This window comes from Miscanthus floridulus, chromosome 17, assembly GCF_019320115.1.
Source record: "Miscanthus floridulus cultivar M001 chromosome 17, ASM1932011v1, whole genome shotgun sequence".
Lineage (NCBI taxonomy): Eukaryota > Viridiplantae > Streptophyta > Magnoliopsida > Poales > Poaceae > Miscanthus > Miscanthus floridulus.
In genome coordinates, this window is record NC_089596.1 from 26,813,826 (window position 1) to 26,823,885 (window position 10,060).

At 41.7% G+C, this 10,060-nt stretch overlaps 1 protein-coding gene across 1 annotated transcript; it reads left to right on the top strand.

Moving 5' to 3' along the window:
• The first annotated feature begins 697 nt into the window (after positions 1-697).
• Positions 698-5,018, top strand: LOC136515455 (uncharacterized). Its single transcript, XM_066509036.1, has 6 exons — positions 698-1,125; positions 1,243-1,411; positions 2,548-2,727; positions 2,833-3,058; positions 3,589-3,987; positions 4,474-5,018. Exons 1-6 carry the CDS (start codon positions 698-700, stop codon positions 5,016-5,018), a joined length of 1,947 nt encoding a protein of 648 aa, XP_066365133.1.
• Positions 5,019-10,060: the final 5,042 nt, after the last annotated feature.

Below are 10,060 nucleotides of genomic sequence, written 5' to 3' on the forward strand. Positions count from 1 at the left end.
AGTATCGTGAGTCGAGTCGAGTCTTTTAAGTGTTTGTGAACTATTGGTGTGCTTGCTGGATTATTATTGTGATTTATGTGTGATTTGGATCTTTTTGATGAGTACTGGAACTTTGTGGGCATGTCCACGAGTTCCTTAGTTAAAAATATTAAGGTTAGAAGTGCTATAATAAATAGTTTGGGTTGGTCTATCCTGTCTCTTTGCTTGCTGTTTTCTGGAGCAGTCAGTGATGTTTTGGTTATAACTTTTCACCTGTTCGAGCAATGGTCATGAAATTTTACTGGGAGTAAATAGACTTCTGTGTCTTTCCAATGGCACAAGAATCACCTTTTCATCTGTTCGTATCTGAGAGTTATGACTGTCACAATATGAACTTCTGTGCTGTCTGGAATCTAAAGACAGTTTCTGTTGTGGTCTATTTTTTATTAATGTAACGTCAGAATCAGAAAATGTGGTCTAAATGAAAGTTGTAGATAATTTCTTAAGCTTTCCAACCGTATAAAGATCATCTTATTTGGATATCTGGAACTTGAGTTATGACAGTTTTTCTGACCTGTTGATTCTGCATCACGTCCAGAAATTTTTAGAATTGCCTATCTCTTACATATTGGTGATGTTTCATGTTGGATTACAGATGTCTGGCCATGGAAGAGGTAGAGGACGTGGGAGAGGTGCTCCACCTCCCCCACCACCACCCATGACCGCAGCAGAGGTGTTGGCAATGCAAGGACAGTTCAAGCAGTCCATGATGCAGTTCTTTCAGAACCAACCTATTGGAGCACCAGCACCTCCACCACCAAGAGACAAGCGGAGGGAATTCATGCAAGGACATCCTCCAGTTTTCTCTCATGCCACTGACCCCTTGGAGGCAGATGATTGGCTACGCGCAGTGGAGAAACAACTCAACATCGCTCAGTGTGATGGTCAACAAAAGGTGTTGTATGCATCGGGACAGCTTCAGGGAGCAGCTCAGACTTGGTGGGAGTCGTATCAGTCTGCTCATCCCAACAATGCTCCTGCTATCACTTGGTTAGAATTTGTGAGGGATTTCAAGGCACACCATATTCCAGATGGTTTGATAGAGCTCAAGCAGGAGGAATTCAGATCTCTTAGGATGGGTTCTATGTATGTCAGTGAGTATCACGACAAGTTTGCTTAGTTGGCTCGCTATGCTCCTAATGACGTGAGGGAGGATGCAGATAAGCAATGTCTCTTCCTTAAGGGAATTTACTATGATCTCAGGTTGCAGTTGGTTGGTAACACATATGCTAATTTCCAACAGTTGGTGAATCACGCTATTGTGCTTGACAATATGCGATTGGAGAGGGACAGGAAGAGAAAGATGAAAGGACAGGCCTCCGGAAGCAACACACGCCCACGCTATAATAATCAGCAGAGGTATCAAGGTCCAGTCAGTCAGTGGAACCGTGGTCAGTTTCCACAACACTCTTAGAACCAACAGCAGAATTAGAACCAGCGTACACCGCAGCAAATAGGCAATCAGACTCCATGCCAGGGAATGCCCAACAGCACCCCGATGAAGAGCAGTACACCTAGTACTCCCAATAGGTGTTTTTGATGTGGAGATGTGGGACATTATGCTAATCATTGCCCTCAGAAGCCGAATCAACAGACACCTCAGAGGCAGAATAGCAACCAGAAGCCCGCATACAACACTGGAAGAGTGAACCATGTGGTGCCTGAGACTGTGGTTGGAGCACCAGAAGTTATGATGGGTACGTTCAACATCAACTCTATCCCCGCTAATGTTCTTTTTGACTCTGGAGCTTCGCATTCTTTTATTTCACAAGCATTTGTTAGAACACATAGCATACCTTTAATTGCAATGAAGACTCAAATGCTAGTAAATTCACTGGGGGATCAATACCAGCTGCACATTGTTGCCCTTCAGCAAGTCTTACCTTAAGGGGGGTAGACTTCATAGTCAGTCCTATTATGTTGAGAACTTTTGGGATCAATGTGATTTTGGGTATGGATTGGATGAAAGAACATCGAGCTGTGATTCAGTGTTAGGAGAGAGTTGTAGTAGTGACAACACCAAAGGTAGATCGAATCAGTGTTGGCATGACAGTGCAACCACCACCAATAGCTACAGTGAATCAACTAGATGATGATGCTAATCCCCAGGACCATGTTGTGGAGGAGTTTCTAGATGTCTTTCCCGATGATTTGCCAGGTATGCCACCTAACCATGACATTGAGTTTATAATTGAATTATTACCTGGTACTGCACCTAAAGCTAAGAGGCCATATAGAATGGGGGTTAACAAATTAGAAGAACTTAAGAAACAATTGAAAGAGTTGTTAGATAAAGGGTTCATACGTCCTAGTGCATCACCTTGGGGAGCGTTTGTGATCTTTGTTGACAAGAAGGATGGAACACAGCGTATGTGTGTGGATTATCGATCTCTTAATGAGGTAACTATCAAGAACAAGTACCCGTTGCCTAGAATTGATGTCTTGTTTGATCAGTTGAGAGGTGCTTGTGTGTTTTCTAAGATTGATCTGCGTTCTGGTTATCATCAGTTGAAGATTCAGAATACTAATATACCAAAAACAGCTTTTACTATGAGGTATGGGTTATATGAGTATACAGTTATGTCGTTTAGTTTGACCAATGCACCTGCCTACTTTATGTATATGATGAATAAGGTGTTTATGGAGTATCTTGATAAGTTTGTGGTAGTATTCATTGATGACATACTGGTATTCTCTAAGACTAAAGATGATTATGCTGAACATCTGAGATTGATTCTATAGAAGCTTAGAGAGCATAAGCTATATGCTAAACGTAGTAAGTGTGAATTCTAGTTAAGAGAAGTCTCTTTTCTTGGACATGTTGTTTCTAATGGTGGTATAGCAGTGGATCCAGGCAAGGTGAAGGATGTACTGAATTGGAAGCCACCTACTGATGTAAGTGAGATCCGTAGCTTTCTTGGTTTAGCTGGTTATTATCGAAGATTCATTGAAGGTTTCTCCAAGCTTGCTAAACCCATGACAGTCCTGTTAGAGAAGAATGCTAAGTTTGAGTGGTCTAGTAAGTGTCAAGCTAGTTTTGAAGAATTAAAGAAGCGATTGACAACAGCTCCAGTGCTGATTTTGCCTAATCTAAATAAGAAGTTCTCTATCTATTGTGATGCGTCTCATCAAGGTTTGGGATGTGTTCTTATGCAAGAAGGTAGGGTTGTTGCTTATGCATCTAGACAGCTGAGGAAACATGAATTGAATTATCCTACTCATGATTTAGAGTTAGCAGCTGTGGTTCATGCATTAAAGATCTGGAGACATTATCTGATTGGGCATAAGAGTGATATCTTTACCGATCATAAGAGTTTGAAGTACATATTCACTCAGACGGATCTGAATTTGCGACAATGCCATTGATTGGAATTGATCAAGGATTATGATCTAGAGGTGCACTATCATCCTGGTAAAGTGAATGTTGTGGTTGATGCACTTAGTAGGAAGAGATATGCCAATGAGCTTGAGATGGCGCCTGTGCCAGAAGAGTTATGTGAAGAGTTTCAGCACTTGAACCTTGGTATTGTTTATACTGCTATGGAATAGAAGTGACACCTACACTAGAGCTTGAGATACGTAAGGGTCAGTTGGAGGATGAGAAACTAAGGGAGATAGCAGGTAATGTAGCGCTTGGGAAAGCTCCAGGCTTTAGCATAGATGAGAATGGGACTCTATGGTTTGGGAAAAGAATCTGTGTACCTGAAGTGAAAGCCATTCGTGATGCAATTCTACATGAAGCACATGATTCAACTTATTATATTCATCCTGGCAGTACTAAGATGTATCTGGATCTTAAAGAGAAGTATTGGTGGTATGGTCTGAAGAAAGATGTAGCTGAGTATGTTGCTATATGTGATACTTGTCAGAGAGTGAAAGCTGAGCATCAACGACTTGTAGGATTGTTGCAACCTATGAAGATACCTGAGTGGAAGTGGGAAGAAGTTGGTATGGACTTCATAGTGGGGTTACCACGTACTCAGAGAGGTTATGATTCGATATGGGTAATTGTGGATTGATTAACTAAAGTTGCTCACTTTTTGCCAATCAAGACCACTTATATAGGAGCAAAATTAGCAGAGTTATACATGGAGAGGATAGTGTGTCTACATGGAGTTCCTAAGAAGATTATGTCTGACAGAGGAACTCAGTTTACTTCCATCTTTTGGCAAAAGTTGCATGATTCATTAGGAACAAAGTTAACTTTTAGTACAGCATATCACCCACAGACAGATGGGCAAACGGAGAGAATTAATCAAATCTTAGAAGGCATGTTGAGAGCATGTACGTTGTAGTATGGTACTAGTTGGAATAAGAGTTTGTGTTATGCAGAGTTCTCATACAACAACAGCTATCAATAGAGTCTCAAGATGTCACCATTTGAAGCTTTGTATGGGCGTAAGTGTAGAACACCCTTATTTTGGAATCAAACAGGTGAAAGTCAAGTGTTTGGACCAAATGTTCTTAGAAACGCTGAAGAGCAGGTGAGAAAGATTAGAGAGAACCTGAGAGTGGCACAAACCCGTCAGAAGAGCTATGTAGATAATCGAAGAAGAGACTTGGTATTTGAAGAAGGAGATTATGTCTATTTAAAAGTATCACCTATGAGAAGTGTGAAAAGGTTCAACATGAAAGGTAAACTAGCACCACGGTATGTTGGTCCATTTAAAGTTTTAAAGAGGTGTGGAGAAGTGGCTTATCAGTTAGAATTGCCTGAGAACCTGTCTGGTGTCCATGATGTGTTCCATGTGTCCCAACTTAAGAAGTGTTTGCGTGTGCCTGAGGAGCAAATACCATTAGAGGAACTTGCTGTTAAGGATGATCTGACATATGAGGAGTTTCCAATTACGATTTTGGATATAGCTAAGAAAGTTACAAGAAGCAGATCAATTAGGATGTGCAAGGTTCAGTGGAATCGGTATTCGGAAGCAAAGGCAACTTGGGAAAGAGAAGATGAATTGAGAAAGACATACCCGTAGTTGTTTGAGTAAGCACAGCCTAATCTTGAGGACGAGATTCTCTTAAGGGGGGTAGATTTGTAACACCCAAAAATTTGCATCACTTTGAAATAAGTGAATTTGATTTATTAGTGATTTTGTGAGCATGCAAATCTAGTTAAATAAATAATTTTTGTGAAATTAAAATTCATCCTAAGGCTAGAGACATGTTGATGCACTCATGCTGGAGCATATTTTATTTGTGATGGACTATTTTTTGTTGCATGTGAAAAGGAATTCAAATCCCTTTTGAAAATCCATTTGAAAATTCTGGAAATAAAAAGAAAAAAATTGGAAATCCCTTCTTCTCTGTTCTGGCCATGAGGCCCATCCTTCCCTGGATTCAGCCTAGCTCGGCCAGTTGGCCAGCGCAGCAGGCCTCCTGCCTTCCTTCCTCTTGGGCCGCAGGCTGACCCATCGCAGCGTAGACGCAGTGCCTGCTTCTTCCTTCATCTTGGGCCAAGCCGAACCAACAGCAGTTGTAACACCTTGGTGTTAAGCATGCATTAACATTTTGCAAATCATGAGCATAATCATTATTATGCATTCATAAGCATGACATGAAATATAGATATGAAACATGCTCGTGAAACATGTATGTTGCATTACTGTTTAAATGAACCTGAGTCATGTTTGTGCTTGTAATAATGTTTAACATGATTGTTTGGGAGTACAAATGACTTAGAAATGTTTCACATACATTTTGGAGCAAGGTTGGTATTCAAAATTTCCCAAATTTTGCTTTTGAAAATAATCTTCCAAAATACGGTTTTGAAATTAAATTGACCTTAATTTTGTAATTCAAAATCTAGTGGGAATTAGACCTTGCACCTTTTGACAAAGTTGTAGAGTTTAAAATTCTAAACAACTTTTATTTTGGGTCCAACTTTTGAAATTACTTTGAAAAGGTTTAAAAATTCATTTGAATGAATTTGGAGAAGAAATAAAAAAGAAAATCACCTTTTCGCCTTAATGGGTCGCCGCCTCCCTTTTGGCCCAGCCGCATAGGTCGGCCTGGCCTGCCTCTGCGCCGTGCCTCCCATTCACCGCGCCCATGCTCCGACCATGCCAGAGCGTGCACGCCATGTGGCGGCCATGCATCGATGAGCTCACCGCGCGGCACCACCGGCCTGCCCCGTCCCGACCGGCCGCGCTGCCTTCAAGGCCCCGACCAGCCGCACCCTAGCGCCGCACTCCAACCCCCCTACCTCTCGCTCGGACAACAGCAGTAGCGCATGCGCTTGCCACCGCCCACACCAGCTTCCTTGCTGGAGTTGGCCATTCTGGCCGCTCCAGTTCGCCTGAGCTAGCTCCGTCTCGCCCTGAGCTCCGCCTCCACCTCGCGCACCCTGTGCTCGCGTCGGTTCACCGTGGTAAGCCTTCACCGGCCAGGAATCCCTTACCGGAGTGAGCTCCTCCTCACTAGAGCTTGGCTCCACGCGGACAGCCCCGCTCCGCTTCCTCTCCCTCCTCCCTTTCTCGCGCACGAGCACCGCACCGCGTCACTGAGTCTCCCAAGCACCTCCTCTCACCGTGCCATGGCCAGGGACGCCTCACTAGCGATGACCCATGCCGCTGCTCTGCCATGCATGGCAGCGGCTGGCTTCCCGAGCTCCTTGGCCCATGCCACGGGCACCGTTGGGTTCGCACAAGGGTGGGGAGCACGCTGGTCACCTTCACTGGGCCGGAGACCTCGCCGTCGATGAGATCTCGGCGGTCCACCGCCTCCTTTGTCCTGTGTGGCTGCTAGGTGGGGCCTGCCTGACGCGGGAGCCCACTTGTCTGTCGCTCGGTGTGTGTGTGTGTTCAGATCCGGGTGGATCTAGCATTTTTAACCCAGATTTTCATAAAGAATAAAAGAAATGATTTTCACATTTTGTTTAAATGCTTTGGAAATTCATAACTTGCTCAAAATAGCTCCAAATTTGTTGAAATAAGTTTTGCTAGGTTTCTTGTGACTAGATCTATCTGTTAAAAATATTGCATGTCAAATTTGTGATACTTTTCTGTGTAGCTTTATTTAAATTGAATAAATGTTGATTTCTTAGAAAATGTCTAGTAAATAGAATATACATTAGAAAAATATGATTCCAATTTGGTTGCTCTATTCTTAAGATGTACTTTGTAGGAAAAATATATGTCATGCATGTTCTGTAGAGAAATATTGATGTGTAGTTCAAGTGCCTTTAATTGATTATTTTTGTTATTTTAATAATGAGCAAAAATTGTATAAAAGATGTGTATGATAATTTTTGTGCAGTGATTGTTTACTATGTAGAACATAGGAAAAATACCAAATCTATTGTTTGACACTTTTTATAGTACAAAGTATTTTCATGATTAATTATCAACCATAGCTTGTCATTTTTGTGTAGGCTAGTTTACTTATCCAAATGCCATGAAAATTTTATGGTAGTCTACTTAGGGTAGTACTATGCTACTGTAATTTTCTTAGATTTTTATGAGAACTAGAAATATATATTGCTGTTGTAGCCCTAGTTTGAAATGAAATAAAATAATCTTCTTTAATGCATGTTTAGTTAATGATGTTTGCTTTGGTGTATCTTTGAAGCATCTTAACTTGTTGTGGTGACTTGGTATGTTAGTACAATGGTTGTGGTAGTAGTATAGTAGTACATTAAGTTTATATATTGTTGCATTAAGTTGTAGGAGTTGATTAAAACCGTTGATGCATCTATTACTATCCTTGCCTACCTTATTACCTTTTACCCTGTTAGGTCAGGATCGAATAACTGATTAGCCTTGCTTAGATTGGTAGCGATCGGTGATTTTTAGTCACTTACATTTATAGGTGGTTACTAGGAGATTTTAGCTATGGAAAGAATGATATCCTAGAATTAACCATGTGTGATGGATAATTGGAGATCGGATGGAAAAAGTTGGAGGCAACCAGACAGGGTTCTGGGGTGCTGTTAGTTTTCCGTTAGTGTCGATTAAGGACCGATCATTGCTCATCCCTCTTGTCATGTTGAACGCATGCCTCACATTTAGCTGGCCGAATAAAGTACCTTTTGACCGCGAAGCTAGTGACACTATTCAAGATGGGATAAACTCGGATTGGCATACTGGTGCTGAAGGGGGTATGACGGGGACGTGAAGAGTGAGCCCAAGGTGCGTCCTGGCTGTCGGGCGGTCCCTGGGTAGTGCGGTCCCTGACTGTTATCCCACGGCTACTTGTAAAGTGTCATTGGTGATCTATAGCTTACTTGATCGATGAGTGTGGCTTGTGTGAGGAATAAATCACCAGCTGGTTAGGAATCGATTCGAATCGCCATCGCTCCTAGATAGTGAGCACTTGACTCGAGCTACAGCATCGTGGTAATTATGATGGAACACTAATGGTTATCTAGATGGTATGGGATATGCTAAATCTAAATTGGTAACTGGATGTTATTGGTTAATCAAGTGATTGCTATAGTACAGTTGCTTACCTAGATGGATAGGTCATAATAAAGATGATGCAAAGTACTTAAAATGGTTTCTTCATGATAGCTTATGCTTTTCGCAAACAAGTCAGCTAGCCCACTAAAGAAAGCCTTGCATAATCCTTGGTGTCGCTTTATTTTGGTTTAAGACGGGTAAGTCTAGCTGAGTACCTTCTCGTACTCAGGGCGTTGTTCCCATTGTTATTGCAGATGGTCTAATGTACTATGGCTATTGGATTAACTGCCTATACCCGGCGATGGGTGACAACTAGGACCAAGGACAATGGTCACTCCATATCTCTCATCTGATGCTTTTGTTGGAGATGACTACCTACTAGCACTGTATTTGAACCAAAAATGTGTGTATGGCTTTAAAACTATTTGCTTCCGCTATTTCAGTTTGAACTTGGGTTGTAATAACTTTATATTCTAAACTCTGATGTATCCAACTGTCATTGTGAACTTTATGTAACATGTGACGGTACTTGCTAAACTTATACGATCTTGGTTTGTATGTCGATTGGTTTGAAATCCTTCATGGTTTCACGGACTACCGGGTTATACAGGCTTAAGTTTGTTAAATTATCTGCTTCGGTGGAAGATTTCCTTACTTAATCTCGTATAATTGGTTGGTTCTGTTACAGCTGGCATCAGAGCAAGGTTTAGTAGGTATTGTTCATGCGTGTATTTAAAACAAAGGGTTTTGTGTTACAAAACTAATTATGAACTTATAGTATATAGGTGTTTCAACCTCTAATTTAAAACTTAAGAGTGTGCCAGTGGTCATATCCTTTATGCCTAGTTAAGGACTCTAGGTGGCTTATTTAAGTACTGACTTGGGGGTCTTTGCATCATATTTCTATTTCGTTGCTCATACGGCGTGCTATTGTATGAGTGCCATTCACTTGAGTGGTAATGTATGGATCCATTGCCTCTATGCCTCGGTAAGTGAGAGTTGTGAGAGCATGATCGGATACACTGCTGATCTAGGGAAGTGCTTATATGATGCTAGATTATTTACATGCCATACGCATGTTTGTATGAAGGTATCCAATGTGTGGGGAATTCCGTCTTGTGGTGACGATGTCGTCGATAGGATGATGGTTCAGGTAGTTGCTACCGTTGTACACGTATCTAGGGATGCGTGTAGAGTGAGTAGATTACTTTATGGCTTTCGTGCATATTTTTCACACTGTCAGGGTTTGGGCTGAAGTGGATCTTTTGCAGGTACATAACAGCGCTATCGTGTAGTACGTATTAGCTATGTTTATCAGAGACCATTGTATGCCACCGTCTATGCCGCTAGCAATGGTTATTTTTCCTAAGTTTGTGAGAACGTATGGAACGTGCATGCATCATGTTGTTACGTATCATTCATGGCATTGTTCCTCCCCTTATAAGTTGATTATCTCATTTTGATAAAAATGACAACTTAACCTTGATCTCACGTGAGTAATAAAACAAAATTTGCTACAGATGGCACGCGCAAAGCAGACCGCTCACAAGTCCATCGGAGGCAGAGCTCCCCGCCATCAGCTTACTCCACGTACCCGTCAGCACCACATGTTTCTTGGAGAG

What these genes read in the sequence shown, in the direction of transcription:
- LOC136515455 (XM_066509036.1), top strand. Translation starts at nt 698, where the DNA reads ATGACCGCAGCAGAGGTGTTGGCAATGCAAGGACAGTTCAAGCAGTCC. An exon ending in TATTCATTGATGACATACTG is followed by an intron (nt 2,728 to 2,832) that starts GTATTCTCTAAG and finishes TGTGAATTCTAG; the next exon opens with TTAAGAGAAGTCTCTTTTCT. An exon ending in TGCTAAGTTTGAGTGGTCTA is followed by an intron (nt 3,059 to 3,588) that starts GTAAGTGTCAAG and finishes GCTATGGAATAG; the next exon opens with AAGTGACACCTACACTAGAG.